Source organism: Plasmodium knowlesi (assembly GCF_000006355.2).
Source record: "Plasmodium knowlesi strain H genome assembly, chromosome: 4".
Lineage (NCBI taxonomy): Eukaryota > Apicomplexa > Aconoidasida > Haemosporida > Plasmodiidae > Plasmodium > Plasmodium knowlesi.
Window position 1 is genome coordinate 998,826 of NC_011905.2, and position 21,878 is coordinate 1,020,703.

The window sequence follows — 21,878 nt, forward strand, 5'->3', positions numbered from 1 at the left end:
GCACCGGGGGTCTTCCAAAAAAAAAAAAAAAATGCCTTCCTTTGGCCTTTCAATGTTGCTCATTAGATTGGAGTCTCTCCAAATATTTTCCTCCTGTCCATATGTTGTTTTTTCTGTTCATTCTGTTTTCCCCCTTTGACCAGCTCTCCCTTTCAGCCTATTTATATCTTCCGCGACCACACAGTCCGATCGTCTCCTTCCAGTAAAACAAACTTGGCACAATCCACACTGTCGACATTTTTCTCCAAGTGAAGACTCACCAGCCAGACCAGTAGAAGTCATTCATGTGCACACATTTTTATTTACTAAACAAGCATATAGCGGGAGAAAAAAAAAAAAAAAAAAAAAAAAAATAGCTAGCTAGCTAGCTAGCTGTAAAACTTTTCAATACTGTATTTATGAGTTCTTCATCCCATGGGGCGATGAAGGTGGATAATAATTTTGGTACTGGTACTGTGGATAAACGGGCATAGGTACTGTCTGTGTGTTCGGATATTTCGGGGTATTCATAACAACATATTCTGGGGGGTACGGAGGCATATTAATGTTTGGGTTTGGTACAGTGGAATTATTCGACATGTTCAGAGGGTTGCTGCTGTTAACACCGTAGTTCAGAGTTGGGGGGATATATGTCGCTACGGGAATGTTAATGTGTGAATCTTGTGCATGCAAATTTGGCACCTGCGGAGCCTGTACGTGCATGTTTGATACTTGTGCAGATTGCACATGCAAATTTGTAACATGTGGATTTGCCGATGCAAACATATTCATGTTTTTATTCGGAGAATAATTAGTGTCCACATTGGATACGGGAACGTTATAGTAATATGCACCATTTGCATTCGGAGGAATTGAATAATTCGGGTAGTGTGCTCTGACATACGGGGTATAATATTGGGGGTGGTTATCTATAAATGGTCCATTAACTGTTGGGTGAACAACAGGTATTACAGGGACATTTACCAAAATGCCTGGCACGTTCGGCTGCACGGGTATGTTTCTGGGAAAATGATTTGCCTCTTTGTATATGTGCACAGGTGCACCCATGGGAGGTTCTCCGAAAACGTTTTTGTAACTATACTGCTTGTTGTTTCTGAAGTGGATGGGGGTTTTTACACAGTCTTCCATTTTGGAGTTCCTCAGGGTGTTGTTCATAAGGGAATCGAATTGTTTCTTCGGCGCCAAAGTTCGCTGACGGGAGAAAAAGGGGCACATAAAGTGTAGGAATTAAAGTGGGCAAGCACGTAAAAATATGTCTACTCAGCGCCAGTGCACTTATTCTCTGCATCCTTTCTCACATGCACAGGTGTACAAAAAAATGGATCTGCATAATGGATAAAAAAAAAAAAAAAGGTGCAGTGACCCGTAAGCGCACGGTGTCATTATGCCGTACAGTTGGAAAGGGATGAAACTCCTTCTGGTACTTCCTATACGATGGGTACTTGTGGTGGTGGTTGACACTGTTATGAAACTTGTTCAGCAGCATGTCAACATTTGGCTGTGATAAAAGAGGGGAATGGCAACAGAAAAATGAGATGAAAAAAAAAAAAATGTATAAATGTATATATGTATACATGTGTATATGTCCAAATTAGCCAACATGACAATGGTGTCATTTATTTTGTAAACATGGAACAGATGTCAGTAGTGGCATGCAGTACAATTATCAGATTGAAAATTGGCTGCAATAGGGATTCAACCATTGAAGGTGGAGTGCATTCCACAGGGGTGATCTTCCCAAATGCTAAACTGTGGAGGATTCATTTTATGCACACATGTACTGAGGGGTAATTCTTACATATATGGGTCTCGTTCCTACATTTTTTCGCAGATACAAATCGGAAGTAGGGTATATCTGAGTTGGCGTGCTCGGTACTTGGGTGACCATGGGGCGGTACTCTGCATTGGGTGATGATACAAAAGAAGGGAAAAAAAAAAAAAAAAAAAAAAAAAAAAAAAAAGTCACTTAGAGATGCTCAATTTGGGCAGATGCGCCCTAAAATTGTCTTCCTATATTAATAACTAGGAAAACTACTAATCGCAAATGTATTCTCTCATCACGCGGGAATTTTCATAGAAACACATGCATTGTCACGCTTGTATGTACACTCTTCCATCGTACCCACGTTGTGGCCAATCATGCCATGCTTCATGTTAAATTGTTTGGCACTGTTAAACTCATTCAGGTCATTCAGATTGCCAATGCTGTTCTGGTTGGTAATGTTGCTCAGGCTACTCGGGTTGTTAAAATTGTTTAGGTTACTAAGGTTGTTAAAGTTTAAAACGTAGGCATCGTACGGGCGCAAGCTGGAGTTGCTCAAACTCACAGTGTTGCTCTTTACTATCGTGTTTTCATTTTCGGGAGCTATATTCTCATCTGCGTAGGGAAGGGAGGGGGAAAAAAAAATAGCCACAATTAGGATGGCATCATTGCACACGTATAACATAGTAGGCTCTACAATATGCAGAATGTTTTACCTGTCTCGCCCACGTTGTCATTGTTGATGTTCTCTGTAGAGGGGCGATAAAAAAAAAAAAAGAAAAAAGAAAAAAAGATGTGTAATTAGTGTAATGCGTGTGTGTATGTGGCGACCACCATAGCACTTCCAATGGGCCGCTCCACCATTCGATTAACTACCACTAGCACGATAGAATCCCACGCGGAAACCTCACCTGTAATATTTGATTCAGTTGTCTGCAGCTCAGACTGCGGGTTTTCGAGCTCCACCTGCTCAAAGTTCTGTTCATTCTTCGATTCCTGCGTGTGTGTACTCATTTTGCTAAAAATTGCGAAAAAAAAAAGGAAAAATTTACTCATTTGATATTTAACTGCTGTAATTGGGGGATACAAATGGAGAGAGATAAATGTTACAAAACTATGTCTTCCATCAAGTTATCGAATGTGATGTAAATGAACATGTTTACATATCAACATTTTTATAGATAATGTATTAACGTGCTCAATTTTAAAAAATAAATTTTTTTTTTTTTTTTTATTACTTGGCTAATTTTTCATTAAACTCCTTTGCTGCTGTTATAAATTCTTGTTTCTCCGTTGATTTGTCCTTCTTGTTGGCAATTTTATTTCTTGCATTGTTCTTGAACATGATCCATTCAGTTCTGGTTTTTTCATCCAGTCTTGGCAACGCTGGTTCTAAATTTAGGGCATTGATTCCCTGCACGAGCGGATGAACAGATGGGTGAACTGATGGATGCATTATTGAAGTGCAAATGAAGCGAACGTCAGGGGGATGCGTTCCTTTTGGTATGTACTCGTTTGGTGAGTTGCCAAAAAGGGGGGAAATATCATGCGCAAACGATGAGCGTGGAGCGAATGCTTTAGACTGATGTGCGCAACTTGAACGAATTTTTCTTTGTTTCGGAAAACTTACAATAAACTCCGCGCCTTTTCCGTCTTCCTTTTTTGATGAATCATTGTTTTTCTCGCTGCTTTCAACGTCTTCCCCGCTTGCCGATATGGTGAAATTTATTTTCTTCTGCTTGTTAGCTTGAGATAATGAGGGGGGGGGTGGGAAGAAAAAGGGAGAGAAGGAAACGTTACGATATCCGTCGGGCGGGGACGACAAAAAATAGCAGGGATTAAAAAGAATGGTTCAGGATACAAGATGATCAAAAGGAGCAGGTCAATCGTGGCACCAGAAGGAGTAGACGATAACATTGACGCTAACGCAGGAGCGTGGTGAATTCACTCACTTGGATATTTTTTCTCGTTTTCCATTTTGACTGATTGTATTTTCTCCTTCAAGTCCCTGAGGGCGAATTGGTTAAACCTGCCCTGCGGGTGGCTGCTTTTTCCTTCCTCCCTTTTGCCTTTGAAGAATTTTCCGAACTTATCCTTACTTTGTCTAACGGCTCCGAACAAATCTTCTTCGTCCAATTCTTTATTGTCTCTTTCTGCATCCTCTGGGTCGAGGTGCATTCCTCTGTTTTCTAACTCCTTGGCAATTTTATCCGCGTGCATTTTTACATGTTGCGGAATCTTGTTCACATCTAGGTTTGTGGTGTATAATTCTTCCTTATACGTAGTTGTTACCCCATACAACTTCCTGTTGTGTTCGAATTGATCCCATGGTTCTTTCATGTTATCGTCTAACGTTAATTTATTTTCATCGTACAATGATCCTTCACATACCCATCTCTTTAATTCTCTATTGGCACTATTATAATTATATTTTTTTTTTTTTTCCGAAATATCTGTATCAATTTGAAATTTCCCCTTGACATTTTGTACTCCATCTGGGTCTTTTAAATCCAGTTTCATATTTTTCGCAACAATTACGTTGTACAAATTTTCTGGAATGATCATTGCTTTATTTATTGGACCGCTTACTCGGTCTTTCTTTGGCTCAACCCTAGCGTAATTTAACGAAATATCACCTGTGTTATTTTCTCCCTTATTTCCATAATTATACGCGTGAAATAATCCTTTAACTTCATTTCCATCCTTCATATAAACGTTCACTTCCTTCCCCACGAGACAGCACATTACGTAGGCCAACCTCTCTTGGTTGACGCTCCGGTGCGCCTCGGGCGATTTCCCCTGTGTCGCTTTCTTCATTGTGTGTTTACTGTCGCAGGGAAAGCGCTGTGGAGCGCAAAATCATTCTTTCGCTGGAGGGCGTCGGAATAGGTTGCTATGTAGTTTCTATGCAGATGGTAAACGATCTGTCAATCGGTCTTTCAGATGGTTCGCAGAACGGATAGTCTCGGTACTTCCTTCCGTGTGCTCGCAGGTCGGATTTTCCTTGCCTGTGGCGATTCTCCAACTCCTTCGAAAGTCGTTTTAATTATGTATTTTTTCGGAGTGGAAGGGTGGTTCTTTCCGTTTTGCCCACGGGACTGTGTGCATTGAGGGCGGGGCAGTGGTGCATACGTAAGCCTGTGTGGGGATCCCACATCTGGGCACATATATTATGTGTATATAAACACAATGGTACACTCAGGTATTTCTCCTCCTCCCTCCTTTTTTTTTTTTTTTTTTTGCCACTTGGCGCTCTCGTCCTCTCCAATGAATCCGTGCTGCTACAAACGAATATCACGAATGATTCGAGAGATTCAGGCGATTCTCCAACTGGATGTAATTAAACATTTTAATTACTCTGCATGTATGTATTGGGTAGGCATAATTCGAAGCAAAAAAAAAAAAAAAAAAAAAAAAAAAAAAAAAAAAATGTAGGCAGGAATGGAACACACAATAAGTCGGTATATTTATCTAACGAAAAAAAAAGAAAGTAAAAAACGAAATCTGTGGGATAAAAAAAATTACTTGAGGTGTGTGAAAGTATTCTTTTCGTGGCTGCCAAGGAAAGAAATATGGTGATAAGCATCTAGCAAGGATGGTAGTATACCGCATTAGTGATCGCACTACTGCGCGTTCTGATGATCACCGTTAAGCTCACAGATAAGCACGCCAACAGTCTTTCCTAAGGCCTTACCGAAGGAACGCCCCACGGGTGACGTTAACGCCAAAAATATACACGCGCAGAAGGGGGGGGGAATGTACAATACGTAAGTACATTAAAAATATGAATAAGCTCGCGATAATTATTGCCCGGAAATAACCCCGACTAAAATCTGCTTCTAACTTGGCATTTTCTTGCAACACGTTTGTAAATCTACTTTCAATGGTCGTATGCCCTGAACGTGATATTCTTCTTACATTGCAAAGATTGCACAAAGAGGGGTGGGAAATTGTATATATGTGCTAACTCCCTGACGCTGTGATTTACTCGCGCCCTGATTTCGTTCCACCCATTTACATGTTTACAAATGGTTCTGTGTTACATAAAGGAGTTATATACTTCCGTGTGTAGCGACAAACACGCCTGTTTTGCGCAACATTGCCTTTTTGTCCCTGTCATAAGAAGGGGAAAGTAAGAACAAAAGGAAAAAAAAAAAAAAAAAAAAAAAAAAGTTCAATGAGAAAAATTGTAACGGGCTACAAGTGATAGCTCCTTTTTTTCCGTTTCAAATGACGACTCGTAAAAGATTTCAAATTAGCGGCGTTCACGGAAGAGCACGGGAAATTCTTTCTTACACGCATTTGAAAAAAAAAAAAAAAATGCGCGTTGTTATGTCAACTGCAGTAGTGGCCAGACGGAAGAGAATATGCTTAAGCTGTGCACATGTGTACATGTGCATATGTACACGTACGAATTTACGTATGTACCTACGCGATACGCTTCCTCTTAGCAGGTAACATAAATTCTTTCAGGGGCGTCCGTATTGGTTGGCCAAAAATGAGAAGCGAGTGTTCCAAATCGGTGAAGAGTGTTTTTGTTTTTTACTATGTAAGGCCCACCAAGAATTGTTCACAAAAGCTTGCACGAAAATTTTGTCACTCGTACGTTAAAAAAATTGATCGGGCAAACAGCTCAAAAAATGGATACATGTCCATGTGTATATAGACGTTCGCATATGTACAAGCTTGTGTGTGTATGCCTTGCACATATGAACATTTGAATGAATGTGAAAAGAATGCAGTTAGGAAAGAACTTGCATGCAAAGAACAAATCTTACATGAAGGTTTACACCGATTAATATCCATGTAGAGTGTTATATGTGGTATTTATATCACTTCATAAAATTGGGGATATGCTCAAATGGGCGGATAATAATGTCTGACGCGGTGAAAAATGCCTTTCCCGTCGTGTCGCTTGTTTTTGTTGCGTTCTCTTTTCCCAGACGAGCGGAAAGGGGAGGAAAAAAAATTTGCATAGTTTTGGCATTCCCCTTTTAGAAGGTATATAAAAAAAAAAAGAAGAAAATTACGAAAATACACATTTATACACGTGAATTGAGGATTCCACAATTTTATTTTACTCGTCATTTCTTTACAAGAATTTTTTTTTTTTTTTTTTTTTTGTACTTATTTTTTCCCCTTCGCTTATCCACCAATCTTACGGATAGTTCTCCCCCCGCATTTTTTGCACACTTCGTTTTTCCCAAACGATATGTCTGGGTTGTTAATCCATTCCCCCAATTTGTTGAAAAAAAATGTGTCACACAAAAAGTGGAATGAGCTCCTAACTCTTTCGTAAATTTTGCCAGAAGTAGGAGATTCTGTGTGGTTCGTGTAAAATACAAAAGAGGAGGAAGCGAAACGACCGTTTACTCTTTCACCTTTTCCCTATTGCCATGGCTCGCTTTGTATGTACAGGTTTCAAAAACGCGACATCCCTTTGCGAAGGCGCAAAAGGGGAACGGACGAGAAAAAATAAAACGTAAAATAGCAAAAAAAAGGAGAAAGTGCTTATACCTAAAGAGGTTCGTCCAGTTAACGGAGAGGCACAATATTGTAATTATCGAGAAGAATGTGTTTTGAACTTTTTTTTTTTTTTTTTTTTCCGAAAAATGTGATATGCCGACGGGACTTGTCCTCACGTCGCCTACTGCATTGAAAGCCCTGCTACGCAATCGCGCACTAGTGCAAATGAAACATTTTGAGAACATGCTACTTATTTTTCCTTATATATTGAGGTGTAAAAAGGAAAAATTCGATTCACTTCTTTTGAAGGACTTCAACATTTTGGTGCTATCACATGGTCGTTGATAAATGTTCTTTTTTTTTTTTTTTTTTTTTCCTCTGTTTTTCTCACCACCCTCAATGCTCAAGCGTTAAACCTGGGATTTTTCTTCCAAAGGAGGAACCCCGCTTTAGGGGGATTAAAAATTCTTAACAGTGTCGAGGGGAATTGGAGAAGCTCATCCTCACGCGTTTTGTCCTCATAGATCATCTGGCTAAATCTGCAAAACGGCACATCTCTGTTTGGTGCATATGCCAGGTAATCCTCTAAGCGTAGCACAGCAGCGAAGGGACACTGGAAAGAATCCCATGCGCGGGGAAGGCAAAAAGAAGGGACACACCTATACTCATTTTGTTCTCATTTTGGGGGGTGAAATCGAAATGGATCTACCTGCGGTAGATGACCTCCCACAAATAAAAAAAAAACAACAAATGAACACACAGATGTTGTGTATTTCCCCCCCCTAGTGTGCATAAATAAAAATGCTGAAATGTGCCGGGTGCCTATTTGGCCCACTAAATGGGAAGCCCAAATGTGCCCCACATTTCAGTGCCAGGAATTTCTCCATTTTGGAAAGATACATAAGGGCGAAGCCGCTGTCGCACGAGTTGAAAATTAAGGAGGCGAAAAATGAAGGGATCAATGGTGAAGGAGCCAGAAATGGAGAGGCAAGAAAAGCCAATGAAAAAGGGGCAAGCACATATTACCCCCCAAACATAACCAGAGGAGTTATACCGAAAAGTGCCTACATGAATACGTGGAAGTTACCAGATCAGCCCGCAAATCCGAAATATCTAAAAATAGCACTAATTGGGGCTCCCAATGCGGGGAAAAGCTCTCTCCTAAATTCCATTTTGAATAAAACGATTTCAGCAGTTTCGCCAAAAATTAATACTACCAGGCAAGACATAAAAGGTATATACACAAAAGACAACGTTCAGCTAATTTTTATCGATTCGCCTGGTATTGTCCCATCACATAAAAAAAAAAAGTTTTGTAAAGAATTAGTGAGTTATGCATGGAAGGGGTATGAGGAAGCAGATTTGATTTTATTTGTCGCGGACACTGTGAAGAGGCCAACACACGACGTGTTCAACATAGTACGAATGCTAGCACCCAAAAACGTAGAAGCATACAACAGTGAGAGCGAAGACGAGGGGGAAACACAGCAATACAGCTTTAATCACCCCAGTGAAGACAATGATCAGGAGGAACATTTCGAATGGAAGGGAGAACCGCAAAACGATTTGAGTAACGGCTCCACCAGCGAAAAACTTTACGAAAATTCCCAAAAGAATGTGCAAAAATTTGTAGATTATTTTTCCACCGCAATGGAAAAGGAAGCCAAGTATAGGGACAAAAGTGTCAAAGAAAACTTACTTAAAAACAGGAAAAAAATTATTCAATCATACAACAGTGGTGTAGATAGTAAGAACACGACGAAAAGTGAAGGGGAACAGCAAAAGTTGGTCCCACCCGTGATACTCGTCCTAAACAAAGTAGACTTATGCACAAACAATAAATGGGCCAATGCGCGGGCGAAGGAATTTATGAGCAACGGAAATTTTGACAACATATTTTTTATTTCCGCAAAATATAACAAAGGTATTGAGGAATTACTGGATTATATAACCAAGTTTAAGGCTAAAAATCAATTTTGGGTATACCCCAAGGACTCCAATACAACATTGACCAAAGTACAAGTCGTTGAACAGCTGATTAACACCTATTTGTATTGCTGGTTTAATAAGGACGTCCCTTACAAAGTCAAGCACAACATGCTGTCATGGTGTGTGAATTTGGACAATTCCCTCATAATTGAATATCAAATTGTTGTGAAAAGCCAAAAGGTTGCTAAAATGATTTGCGGAGTTCACAATAAACTTATAATTAACATGCGAAGAAATGTGTCTTACAAGTTGACGCAGCTGTGGGGCCAGAATGTATACGTGCATATCCACGTGAAGTCGGTTAGCACTTAATCGGGAATGACACATTTGACCAATGGCAGGTGCGAATTTACCTGAACAAGTCAGGCATAAATTCATTTGGGGAGCGCACCATCTAACCCAAAAAAAAAAAAGCAGAAATTGCACGTTTTATGGAGGTTTTCCTACATGTACATTTATCCCTACCATTTTAATCCTCAATCGGGTTGCCATTTTAGCATTTTTTTTTTTTTTTTGTTCTCTTATGGGGAAAAGTACATCCCTGCGCTGTGTGCAGGGGGAGTCGGTGGCTAGCTGCATGTACACATGTACATGCACAAAAAAAAAAAAAAAAAAACTGTCCAATTTAACACGCTTTAATGCAATTCAAAATTTTGAACGGCTGACGAAGCCTACTTCAGGTCTGGCCAAGTAAACCTCGCGTTCGTGAAGTTGTCCTCGGGCAACTGGTGAACAAAGTGGTACATCCGTATGCAGTAAACAGTTAAGTCGATTAACTCTCTGGAGTTCTTAAATTGGTCATTCTCATTGTAAATGTGATTAAAAAGAAGGTTGCAAATATTTCCCGCGTAGAACTCTTTTCCTATGCATTCATCCAACCCGATGCAAAAGCCTAGGGAATATTCTTGCATATTAATCAAATACGTATTGAAGGAAAACTCAGAAATTTTGTACTTGATGAGTAATGCCCTGTAATAGTCCCATATGATTTCCCACAGGAGAATCTTTAAATAACGATTATTCATCGTATTTAACTTGGAGCAGTAAATCCACACGTGCATACATAAGAAGTACATAATTTGTCGAACGTCGTTTCTGTTTATTTGAAACTTTACAAACAATTTCTCATTATTCATCCTTTCGTACAGTGGAGAAACAAAGACGTGAATATTTACTCTGTACCTCAAGACGATATTTTTGTACAGATAATTTATAAGGGGGACATCCCGAACCTTTTCCATCAGACTGTTTAAAATTTTCACATAATATTGGCCAAAAAGGCTGCTGCCACTTCTGATGTCATTCAAATTGGAGTTTAATTTTTTATAGTATGTAGAGGTGTTCATATTGTCCTTATAATTTTTAACGCCTTCGTGCATGACATGCCCATCTACATTTATGTCGCTGTTTGCAATTATGCGAAAATGATTTTGTCTTAGTTGCGCTTCCTCCTCGGGCGTGAGTATGTACTCACAGTACGACTCGTTTGTGGTCTTCCATTTTAAGTTTTTGTTACTCAGCGCGTTGTTGATTAGGCATTTGGACCTTTTGAACGTCTCAAAGGGTTTGAACTTTTGGCAGCGCCGGAGGAGGAACTGGTTCATTTTGCGCGCTTCGTTGGAGGGGGATGCATATGTAATGTGCACGCTCCACGCGTGTATCAGTTGCTCTCATTACACGCTCATGTTTGCATAAACATAAGGGCACATAAGCGTTCGTGTTAATCGATGGCGTAATTGTATGGCCTTTTCAAAGTGGAATGTCCTTTGCGCACGCTCCTCTTAGATTATGCAGGGGGCTTACCGCGCCGATATTTTTTTTACGTTTATTTTTAAGTAGCGAAAAATGTAATTGGAGGGAAGTACTTGGTCATGGAAACGCACGCTGACTTTTATACATGAGTACAAAAAGAATATTTTTCTTTTTTTTTTTTTTAGGCACTTATATACGCACATGCGAATTTGCGGTAGGTGCGAATAATGCGCAGCTGCGAAAAATAAAATGGTAGTTATATACTACACCATTTGCTGTTTGATAATTTTTCCATATAAATGAAGATTACAGGAGCGAATATTTATTTTATTTTTTTTTTTTTCTTTTGGCTGTATTTAAAATAAAATTATTTGGATCCTACGAAGACATTCCTTCCAAAATAAAGCCCTACCGTGTATATGTTATATGTGTGTATTTTTTTTTTTTTTTTTTTTTTTTTTTTTTTTTTTTGAAGCAGACGAGAGGGGGGAAATGGGAGTAGCTAAATTTGAAAGCAGAGAGGGGGCATAAACTTGCAGTTAAGACATGAATATATTTTTTCCCCCCATTTGGCAAAGCCGATGCGGAGCATGACATTCGATGCGAACTTCATGAGGTAAATTTTTAGCGTAACTTTTTAAGCAACACTCCCGAAACGTACCTTCCAGCTGCAACAATCACGTGACGGTCTTAACTCCACGCGCACTCGCCACTGCCCCGACGAGAAAGGCGCAGCCTATTCTTTGCCATCAAATGTATCAATGTGGCGAATATTATATTGCCACTCCGGGAGAGCAGAAGCGGTAGGCGGAATACAGTGGCGTTCAGTAGCAACAAAAATAAAGGGGGGGAAATTGCATTGAATTTGCATGAAAATATATGCGAATTTTTCGTAAAAATTTGCACCAATTTTGTGTGAAAGTTAACAGCAATATTTTGCTAATTAGGGGGCGATTTTTCCCCCAAGTGTCGATAAAATTTTGGCAACCCTACACCAAGGCGTTACCGCAGGCGAAGAACACGTATCATATATCCGTTTTTTTTTAAGGGGGAAAGTTTAAATTAATTCTTTCACCCTTCACCCCCTACAACGTTGACTCTACTAATTTAATATGTGCCTAACCTTATCCAGCGCAAGTGGGCAAATATTTGTCGAATTTCTGCCAACTATATAAAAGTAGCAAGTTGGCAAACATTTAACTAATTTCTACAACCTTTTGGCAGAATTATTTCCTTTTTTTGGCTCCAATTATTTACATTTCTTACAAGTTGACTTTTTTGGCGATAATTGCATCACAACCTCTACGCAGCCTTCAGTTGTTAAAAATTTTGCTGCACGTGAGAACTTGCAAAAAAAAAAAAAAAAAAAAGAAGATACATATTTTTACTTCCTACTGCGTAAAATTTCTCTCCGTACACGTGTGACCGTTACATGGGCGCGATCTTTGGCAACCACCTCTGTTTGTGGCTCCATACATTTGAAACACTCGTACGTCGTTCCAGCTAAGGAACAGAACGGACTTAAATAAAAATAAACGTGCTATATTATTTTATTATTATTATTATTATATTTTTTTTTTTCGTTTGCCAACCGTGTACATATTTGTTTGTTCAGTATTTATGCGTAGCATAGAGAAATGAATAGTTGTCATTCGCTTGCAACATTGAAATGAATGATGAAGTTTGCGAGGAAATCATACTGTAGACTATCGAGGGAAAATGCAAAAATATTAATGATACATGAAATCACCCTTTGAGACCTTTCCAATTGGTCAGTTACTTCCTTATAATTTTGGCGCTGTTACATAATTAGAAGAATATCTATTTTTTTTTTTTTTTTTTTTTTTTTTTTTTTAAATTGGAAACGCGCGAAGGCACACGCACCTGTACGAGTGCGAATACATACGTTTGCGTTTGTATGTTTATGCATATGTAGTTGCGCGTGCTTGCACCTCCCCCTTGAGTGTGTGTTTGGCAGAGTGCATCCCTTCACTTTATCCGCTAACTGCATTAGTGACTCTCCTTTTTATTATTTTTCGCTACTTATTTTGCTAATTTTTTACGATTTAATCGGACAAATCACCTCCGCGTGGAAAACCGAAAGAGGTGTACTAGAACTGTTGTTTTTGCCCAAACGGGAATTTGCCCCAGATACAACAGGGTAACACGTTGTCGAAGGTGGGAATAGGGTATTCCTCCACTTGATTGACCATTTGATCTACCGTGACTTTGTCGTTGTGACACTTCGCCATCGTAACCATGGATGTCACCGGGTTGAAGAGCTACAAAGAGCTGGTGAGCCTGACCGAGGAGGAGAAGAAAGTTAGTCTGAAGGAGTATCTGAAGGATAAAGAGAGATCAGAGCTGCTGATCAAAAAGTTTAAGAACTTCTACATTGATTTGTCTCGCCAAAGGTATGGAGCGAAGACGCTGAGCAAGTTAATTGAGTACGCGGAGGAAGTAAAACTGAAGGAAAAAATTGAAAAAACATTTAAAGGAGAAAAAATGAACATGACAGAAAATAGGAGTGTCCTTCACACTGCCTTGCGAATGCCAATCGAAAAAATAAATACACACAAAATTGTAGTGGACGGAAAAAATATTCTTGAAAATGTACATGAGGTGTTAAAGAAAATTGAAGCATATTCAAATAGCATTCGAAATGGAACTATAAGGACTTGCAAAAACACCAAATTCAAAAATTTAATATGTATAGGCATAGGGGGGTCGTACCTTGGAACAGAGTTTGTGTACGAGGCGATGAAGTACTACTATTACAACACGATGCTGGAGAAGACTGAAAAAAAAAAAAAAAAAGAGGCAAACCAGGGGGAAAGCAAAAATGAGGGAGAAAGTAATTTCCACATGGATTATGATCAAGACGAAATAATTAATGTACGATTTTTGGCCAACGTAGATCCAAACGATATTAATAGAGCTGTACACAATATTGACCAGACGGATACACTTATTGTTATAATTTCGAAAACATTTACAACAGCGGAGACGATGCTAAATGCGAGATCTATGAAGCATTGGCTAAAGTTAAAAATAAAGGATGACAAAGAATTGAGTAAACATATGGTTGCAGTAAGTACAAACTTAGAACTCACAGACGAATTCGGTATAGTGCGCGAAAATGTATTTGAATTTTGGGACTGGGTAGGAGGAAGATTTTCTGTAACGAGTGCTGTGGGTATTCTACCTCTTTCCATTGCATTTGGCTATGAAAATATGAGGCTCTTCCTGAATGGTTGCCACGATATGGATGAACATTTTTTAAAAACAAAATTCGAAGAAAACATTCCTGTGCTCCTAGCACTAACCAGTTTTTACAACAACCAATTTTGGGATTGTAAAAACGTAGCTATTTTACCATATTTCCAAAACCTGCTAAAATTTTCTGCTCATATTCAGCAGCTGTCCATGGAGAGTAATGGGAAAACGGTGGACCGAAATAACAAGTTTATTAATTATAACACGTGCCAGGTGTTTTTTGGAGAACCAGGGACAAATGGACAACATAGCTTCTATCAGTTAATTCACCAAGGACAGATAATTCCAGTAGAACTGATCGGCTTCAAACATTCCCACTTCCCTCTTCATTTCCCAAGTGAAAAAGTTAGTAACCATGATGAACTGATGACGAACTTTTTTGCACAGGCCGATGCCTTGGCTATGGGAAAGAGCTTAGAACAAGTAGCTCAAGAAAACGAAACGAACAAAAAAAAAATGGCTCCAGAATTGTTAACCCATAAAGTCTTCCAAGGCAACCGACCTTCCACACTGTTACTTTTTGATGAATTAAACTTCTACACCTGCGGATTGCTTCTCTCTTTGTACGAATCCCGAATCGTCGCGGAGGGATACCTACTCAATATCAACAGCTTCGACCAATGGGGTGTCGAGCTGGGAAAGGTTCTGGCCAAGGAGGTTCGCAACTACTTCCACGAAGTGCGTTCCAATAAGGAGCCCCCCGCCACCTCCTACGAGTTCAATGAGTCCACTAAGATATTGCTGAAGTATTACCTCAGCTAGGTACTCCGTCATCATACGAGCGGGTGATTAGCATCGATTAGAATAATTAGTGGCAGGTTTATAGCTTCTTTCCAGCGTGACTCATTCGCCTGTCCCATTTGCAGCGGAGCATCGTTTCCGAGGCGTATCGTGCGGACACGTCTATGCCCACCTTGCGTGACTGTAAAAATTATTCATTACCCCTTTTTGGTACGTAATTTAAAGGCGCACTCGAACTCACGCCTACTAGTGCCCTTTTGCCCCCGTGCCGTCCCAGGTTGCATGCTCATTTGCCGATGCGTACGCATGTATATCCCTGTGCTCCTTTGATTCTGAACTCTTAATTTTTTTTTTTTTTTTTTTCTCCCCCTCCGTATGTGTCCCCATATGTCTGTATCTTCAAATTTTATTATTATTATTTTTATTATTATTATTATTTTTTTTTTAATGTTCGTGCGGATTATGTTTGCCATGCACCTTGCTCATATGCCAAACAGTAAAAAGAGCAAAAATGCGAAAAGTTTTTTTTCTATACCCAGCAAACATACATGTGCACACATCAACAAACGCGTTTTCAATTTGCAATAAAAAAAAAAAAAAAACAATGCTAAGATAGGGACCATTTTCCATGCACGCATATTTATGCGTGCGCAACTTTATCATTCTTTGGAGCTAATCCTCAATTTTAAAATGTTTGTCACCAAACGAGACTTAAAAATGGAATGGAGTTGTTTAACCGGAATAAAAATGCGCTTTCACCTCTGCAAAAGGAGTCCACCTATTTATCTTTTTTCGACTTGTCAGTTCTGTAACAGGGTTCGTAGCTCACTGGTCATAGGCTGAACAAGTCGCATGATCAGTGGCGCATCGAAGAGATGCGAGTTCTCGTCGATGAGACCAACGCAAGAGGAAAAAATAGGAAAATTACGAATTGGGGAAAAGCGCACACAAGCATTTCTTAGACTTACAACTTTGTTAAAAGTGGGAAATTCGGGAAATTAAGCTTCTTCCATACTTGTACAAAATTGCAAACGTGATAAAATTGAAAAAAGAAAAACGATCGGCGAGGCACACTCAAATTGGATGGCTATAATTTTCCTGCATATCTACTCACCACTCCCAGTGTGCACAAAAAAAAAAAAAAAAAAAAAAAAAAAAAAAAAAAAAAAAACACCATTACAATATAAGGGATAATTTTAATAGGCGTAACGATTAATTCGACCGAATAGTAGGTTTAAGGGAGAAGCTAAATTGGGCATTTAGCAGAACATGTTCATGAGCGTAACCCCAAGTTGTATCTTTTTGTTAGCAGAGTTTGGCTAAGCCCCTTGCTAGATACATTTACTTCTTCCTTCCTTTTTTTCGTTTTTTTTTTTTTTTTTTTTTTTGTTTTTTTTCGTTTTTTACCTACCTCAATGGTTTAATCCTTGGCAATCTGTTTGCGTCCGGGTAAGGACGATCGGTGCGACTTCTGATAGAAGGCACGAATGTCCGAACAGGTCCCCAGGCTTGAGTACCGCGGGAGAGGTCCCGCATGTAAGTTGCGTCCAGTATGACGCTAAGGAGAAAGTTGCCACAAAGCATCCGTTTGATGATAACAGTTTTTCTTTTTTCGTTTTTCGTGGGAGGAGTTCCATGTGCTCCTATCACCAGTTGATACACTCGTTCATGTAGGGGGTAAGAGAGGAACTGTTCCGGATGCACACAGAACGAGTTCATATATACATCCTCCGGAAAGCGTGCAGGGAGAAGGGTATCTCACCCGATGAAAGACGAGAGACAAAATGATAACGTTACGTACGTTAATCGAGCGGATCGTGTTCGTGGCGATACTGATCGGTTCTTCCTATTTCTTCCTGGATTTCATGTGTATATATGATGTCTCCATTCGCTATTCTAGTCTGTTGTTTCTGATCCTGATATATGTGTTGTCGTACTTTCTAGCCATTCTGCCAGAGATAACGAACTCGATAAGGTATACCCTATTTTACAAAACGAGGAAGAGGAAAATTTATTCGTATTCTTTGAAGAAGGAAGATTCACTGAGAAGGAAAAGCAATGACAAGGAATTAAAAATCGATCATTTGGTGGACACCAGTTTTCTGTATATGAACCAGGACCACTTCGAAAAGGTGAATTTTGGCCATGGGTACTCGCGAGGGCTGAATCGATCCTCTGGCGAGGGAATCGATGCACTTTACAGTAAGGAGGGCGAATGTAGTGAGGAAGGATCCTCCTCAGGGAGAAGTATCTCCGTGGAGCAGTCAGACAATGTGGACCATGCAGCCAACCCCCCGATGCAATGGCAGGGGAAAAGAAGACGAGAAAAAAAAGAACGCAAGTACAGCAAAAACGAAATAAACGATTACGTATTGAAGAAAACGGGGAGGAACAAGAAGTACATAATAGACAGCTGCGAGGAGTTTGAGAAGATCTGCCTGAACGACCAGAGGAAAACGCTGAAGATGAAAGACCGGATTATTAAGTACATCGAGCTAAACGATTCGGAGGAGGAAGGGGACAATTTTCGTCGGGGTAGCGTGAATGTTGGCAGCGCGAATGTTGGCAGTGTGAATTTTGGCAGCGCGAATGTTGGCAGTGTGAATTTTGGCAGCGCGAATTTTGGCAGCGCGAATTTTGACAGCGTGAATGGAAGGCCATATCAATTCGTAAACCAAGTTGGAGGGTCCCGCCTGAGTGAAGAAGGGCACAGCGCGCAGGACTACTTGAAGAAGCGGAATGAGAAGGAAGGAAAGCATTTGGGTTCCTTTATCTACGACACGAAGTATTTAAACATACAGAATGAAGAATGCACAGAGGAAAGTATTCGATTCCAGAAGAATAAAAAGAAGTACATGTGTTTCATGGTGAATAACATGTTGCACGGGAGGAAAGAAATGAACAGGTGGAAGACCAGTTACTTGCAAGGGCTGAGGTCAAACACGAACAAGTATACTCTGCATAGTTTCTACGATAGAAATAAACATGTACAAAAGGATACGGATTTTTCCAGGTGGCATAATTTATTTCTTAAATTTATAATCAATATAAAAGTGGTATTCGTAAAGTTTTGCAAAAACACTTCATTCATTATCTCCGATTTGTTGATAACGCTTATGTTACATGTGGCTTGGCTTAACGTTTATAACTACCTACGAAGGAATGATGTATCTACAGATACGGGCATGTTTAATTGGAATACGGAGTACATTCCCCCCTTCTTCACCAAAGTCGAAGCGTACATACAGTACTTTATCCTGTACGATATATGTGTAAAGTTCTTTCTCTTCTTCTGTGCCAAGCATATATTAAGTTTTTGGTTTCTGTTAAACTTAATGAATAGCCCATTTTTCTACCTTATAGTTTCGTACGTAACGAATTGTCCACTAAGGAAGCATGGGTGGCTGTACCTGACCTGTCCATTTCGCTTTCTCAATTTTCTACGAATAGATAATTTGATTGGACAAAGTAACAACCACAATAAGATAAACTTTCCAGTGATTACTCTCTCTGTTCAAATTCTAGTCGTCATATATACCTATGCTTGTATCCATCTTCTAATTGAGCAGCCTTGTAGAGGGGATTACCAAATATATGATTACATTTTTTCCGGCATGCAGACGGTGTCTACAGCAGCCATGGGAAGAGGCACATGTTTTCCATTCACCTTGCAATCAAAAATTACACATACCTTTTACATATTCATGATTTTTACTTATATACACTACCAGATAAGGTACTTGAAGAATCACATGGTGGAGGAGAAAAAGATATACGGCAAAATTCCAAACATTGGTGCGAGGTACTTTGTGATTATTGGACATATGAAGCCAATAGCTCTGTACGTAATTATTAATGAATTACAATCCACGTATAATAATTTAGATGAAATAATTTTTTTAACAAGTCTTCCTGTTAAATTTTATTTAAATATTATTCGCCTGTTAAACAGAAGAGGGTATTGCCAAATCAGTCTTTGCCTATACGATTTGAACAAACCATTTCCTTTGAAGATTAAAAAAATTATTTCCTTTAGTAGTGGAATTTTCATATGTAACAATGTTATGAATACACACCACAATATTAATAACGATATGGAAACGCTAAAAAGGTACAACGAAATTAATTCTTTAGGCCCTTTCAATAAATGCATTTCCGTCTTCCTCAACAATATCTCTAATAATAGTATATTACTCAAGAGGAGCAATCGGAATATTATTTGCCTGAACGAACTTAAAATGAAACTTTTTGCGAAAACTTTGGATGACTGCCCAGGTATGTTTCTCCTTACTATTCTCTTTTTTATAAACACACCACAGAAGTTGAAGTCTAAACATACTTATATTTTGAGCAAATATTTTGACAACTTGGAGGAGGAGATCAATCCAGAGACCCCTCCTTTCGGTTCGTCCACTGATGGCGGCGCCAGCGATCGGGAGGAGGACCACGTAGGAAGTGCATCCACCCACCCTAGTGCATATAAAAAAGGGGATGGAAAGAGGGGAGGAAAGTCGTGCAAATCTCACACACAATGCGCATCACACACAACTAATAAACCATACACACGGAGTCGATTCCCCTCCAGATGGCTACACCTTTTCAGCGGGAAAAGGAGTCAGCGGTCCTCCACCGAGGGAGACCACCCCAACGGTAAACAATCCCGCGAGAGCAATTTTTACAAAATTGATCTACGTACAGGGGATACAACGGACCAAAATCCACCCTACAAGAAGAGAATCAGCAGGCCATCCGTGTCGATCCTGAAACGGGTGAAGAGCATCACCCAAGGAGGAACAAAAAAGAAAATGCCATTCCGAGGCTTCCTATCGTATGAGTTTGATGAAAGCATGTGTTACAACTCATACAATAATTATCTGCACTATATAAAGGGAATAAAATATAATATATACAAAATAAAGTTGCCGAAGAGTTTTCTCAATTTACACTTTATCACCATTGTCCAGTATATGTTCATGAATTACAACGCCTTCTTGATAGGTATCATAAATGAGTATAACGAGGTGATCCTAAACCCTGTTCATTTTATTTACACTTGTCTAGACGTACAGTTTATTCTGCTCACAGATAAGTACAACATTCTACAAAAAATACAAAACCAGAAGAAGGTACAACTGGACTGGCTCAATTCTGTAGACTGCGTGAAGATTAAAAAAAGTGACACGTCAAATGGAGCGGGGCACAAGAGCGGGTCGGCACCAACTGCTGGTCATCACTACTACAGTGAAATGAACAAACTGAAAGGCCAACCTGGGGTTTACTTCAACCCTGTGTTGAGTATCCTTCGTGTGGACAATTATTTGCAGGCTTTGGAGTTCTTCCGCATCAGGCGGGAGGGGCAAGCTGGTCAGGCGGTTAACCACTCGGCGGATGAACCGGGTGGAAAAGCGAACCACCCGCACGACGATTTCATCATTCTGATATACTGGCCCCAGTCCATCAACACCTTCCTGAAAGTGTTACACCAGCGGAAACGACACAACATTCTCATCCTGAGCGACCAAATTCCGTCCTACATCCACAACAACAAGTTGGCAAAGTACAGTATCTGCTACATACAGAAGTCGCCGTTGTCGCTGTACAATTTAATCCTCGCAGGAATCTTGCGTTGCAAAAAATGCGTAATTTTTAAAAATTATTTAAAGTTGAATTCCCATCATAATATTATATCGTATAATGAGAAGGCCAAAAATATCAACTATTTTGAGTACATGTGTGAACACAACGACAGCGACTTGCTCATCATCTTTAACAACATACAAAATATTTTCCGAAGGAGGGACATCAACGATGCCTTGGTGGATTACTACATACGCCAAGAAAGTAACCCATCAAAATCGTATGATAATTATTTACTTCAAAAAAAATCCACAAAAAAAAGGGATATTCAAAATGGGTATGACACACAAAAAAACAGTCACACTGTGGATGCCCAAGAAATGAGAAAAATGGACCAAGCGTGTAATAATATCATAAACGATAAAAGTAGAAAAACGAGGAAAAATATTTACCTCCTCATAGAGCTAAATAACACACTTTCCATCCAGTATTTAAATAACGATGTATATACAAATATCGACATTTTAAAAAAAAAAAAAAATAAAATCATCAATATGAACAAAGCTCATAATTTACTCTTCATCGAAAATTACAAAAAACAAATACAATTTTTTAAATATGGTAATTTACTTGTGGAAAATATTTTCAAAAAAATTGAGCACATTTTTGTGGACAATTATTATTTTTATTTGTACTTTTTACAATTCACCTCCGCCAGTGTCTTCATCGATGAACTGATTTATCACCTCATTGGGTATACCTTCCCCATCAAGAACAACTCTCTCAGTATTGGTACCATTGAAGCATTTATAAACGGAACCTACGCGGACAGTTCCAAGAGGATTAAGTCGGACTTGCTTCTCAGGCGCATAAATCCCAAGTACCATTCTAGAAACTTCTTTTTTCTCTTCCAGGTGGGTTCCACTGCACTCCATCTTGTGCTACTAATATGGTGTAGCTTCAACCTGATGTAGTAACACACCAATGCGATTCCGCCACCAACACACACCCTCTGCAGAAGTACCTGAAGAAGGGATCCATCGTTATCGGCATTTATCGCTGCAACGAGGAAAACAACATGAGTATAGTTATCCCCTGCCCCCAGCGCAACTTCATCATGCACAAATCGGACAAGGTACCAACAAGTCCATTTACAAAGCGGTCACATAGAATCGTCCACCACTGAGCGCCCAGTGCTCAAAATATGTAACCACTTACCCTATCCTGCAAATATGTCGATACTTCACATGGTTCCTTTTCATCGCAGGTCTATGTCATCGAAAGCCAGTACAGAGCCAAGGAAGAAACCCGTTGA

The 21,878-nt window shown here is 39.5% G+C and overlaps 5 protein-coding genes across 5 annotated transcripts; 3 read left to right on the plus strand and 2 right to left on the minus strand.

Annotated features, from left to right (window-relative positions):
• Positions 1–396: 396 nt before the first annotated feature.
• On the minus strand, positions 397–4,579 carry PKNH_0422300 (ataxin-2 like protein, putative; the record flags this gene model as incomplete). Its single annotated transcript, XM_039113880.1, has 9 exons — positions 397–1,191; positions 1,394–1,498; positions 1,799–1,899; positions 2,123–2,377; positions 2,479–2,511; positions 2,674–2,780; positions 3,001–3,176; positions 3,393–3,508; positions 3,715–4,579. The coding sequence occupies 9 exons, from the start codon at positions 4,577–4,579 to the stop codon at positions 397–399; spliced, it is 2,553 nt and encodes an 850-aa protein (XP_038969492.1).
• Positions 4,580–8,029: 3,450 nt separating this feature from the next.
• Positions 8,030–9,529, plus strand: PKNH_0422400 (GTPase Era, putative; the record flags this gene model as incomplete). The annotated part of the gene is made up of 1 exon (XM_002260618.1): positions 8,030–9,529. The coding sequence occupies one exon, from the start codon at positions 8,030–8,032 to the stop codon at positions 9,527–9,529; it is 1,500 nt and encodes a 499-aa protein (XP_002260654.1).
• Positions 9,530–9,888: 359 nt separating this feature from the next.
• On the minus strand, positions 9,889–10,821 carry PKNH_0422500 (conserved Plasmodium protein, unknown function; the record flags this gene model as incomplete). Its single annotated transcript, XM_002260617.1, has 1 exon — positions 9,889–10,821. One exon carries the CDS (start codon positions 10,819–10,821, stop codon positions 9,889–9,891), a length of 933 nt encoding a protein of 310 aa, XP_002260653.1.
• A 2,407-nt stretch (positions 10,822–13,228) lies between these two features.
• On the plus strand, positions 13,229–15,007 carry PKNH_0422600 (glucose-6-phosphate isomerase; the record flags this gene model as incomplete). The annotated part of the gene is made up of 1 exon (XM_002260616.1): positions 13,229–15,007. The coding sequence occupies one exon, from the start codon at positions 13,229–13,231 to the stop codon at positions 15,005–15,007; it is 1,779 nt and encodes a 592-aa protein (XP_002260652.1).
• A 1,844-nt stretch (positions 15,008–16,851) lies between these two features.
• On the plus strand, positions 16,852–21,878 carry PKNH_0422700 (conserved Plasmodium protein, unknown function; the record flags this gene model as incomplete). The annotated part of the gene is made up of 3 exons (XM_002260615.2): positions 16,852–21,477; positions 21,582–21,698; positions 21,831–21,878. The coding sequence occupies 3 exons, from the start codon at positions 16,852–16,854 to the stop codon at positions 21,876–21,878; spliced, it is 4,791 nt and encodes a 1,596-aa protein (XP_002260651.2).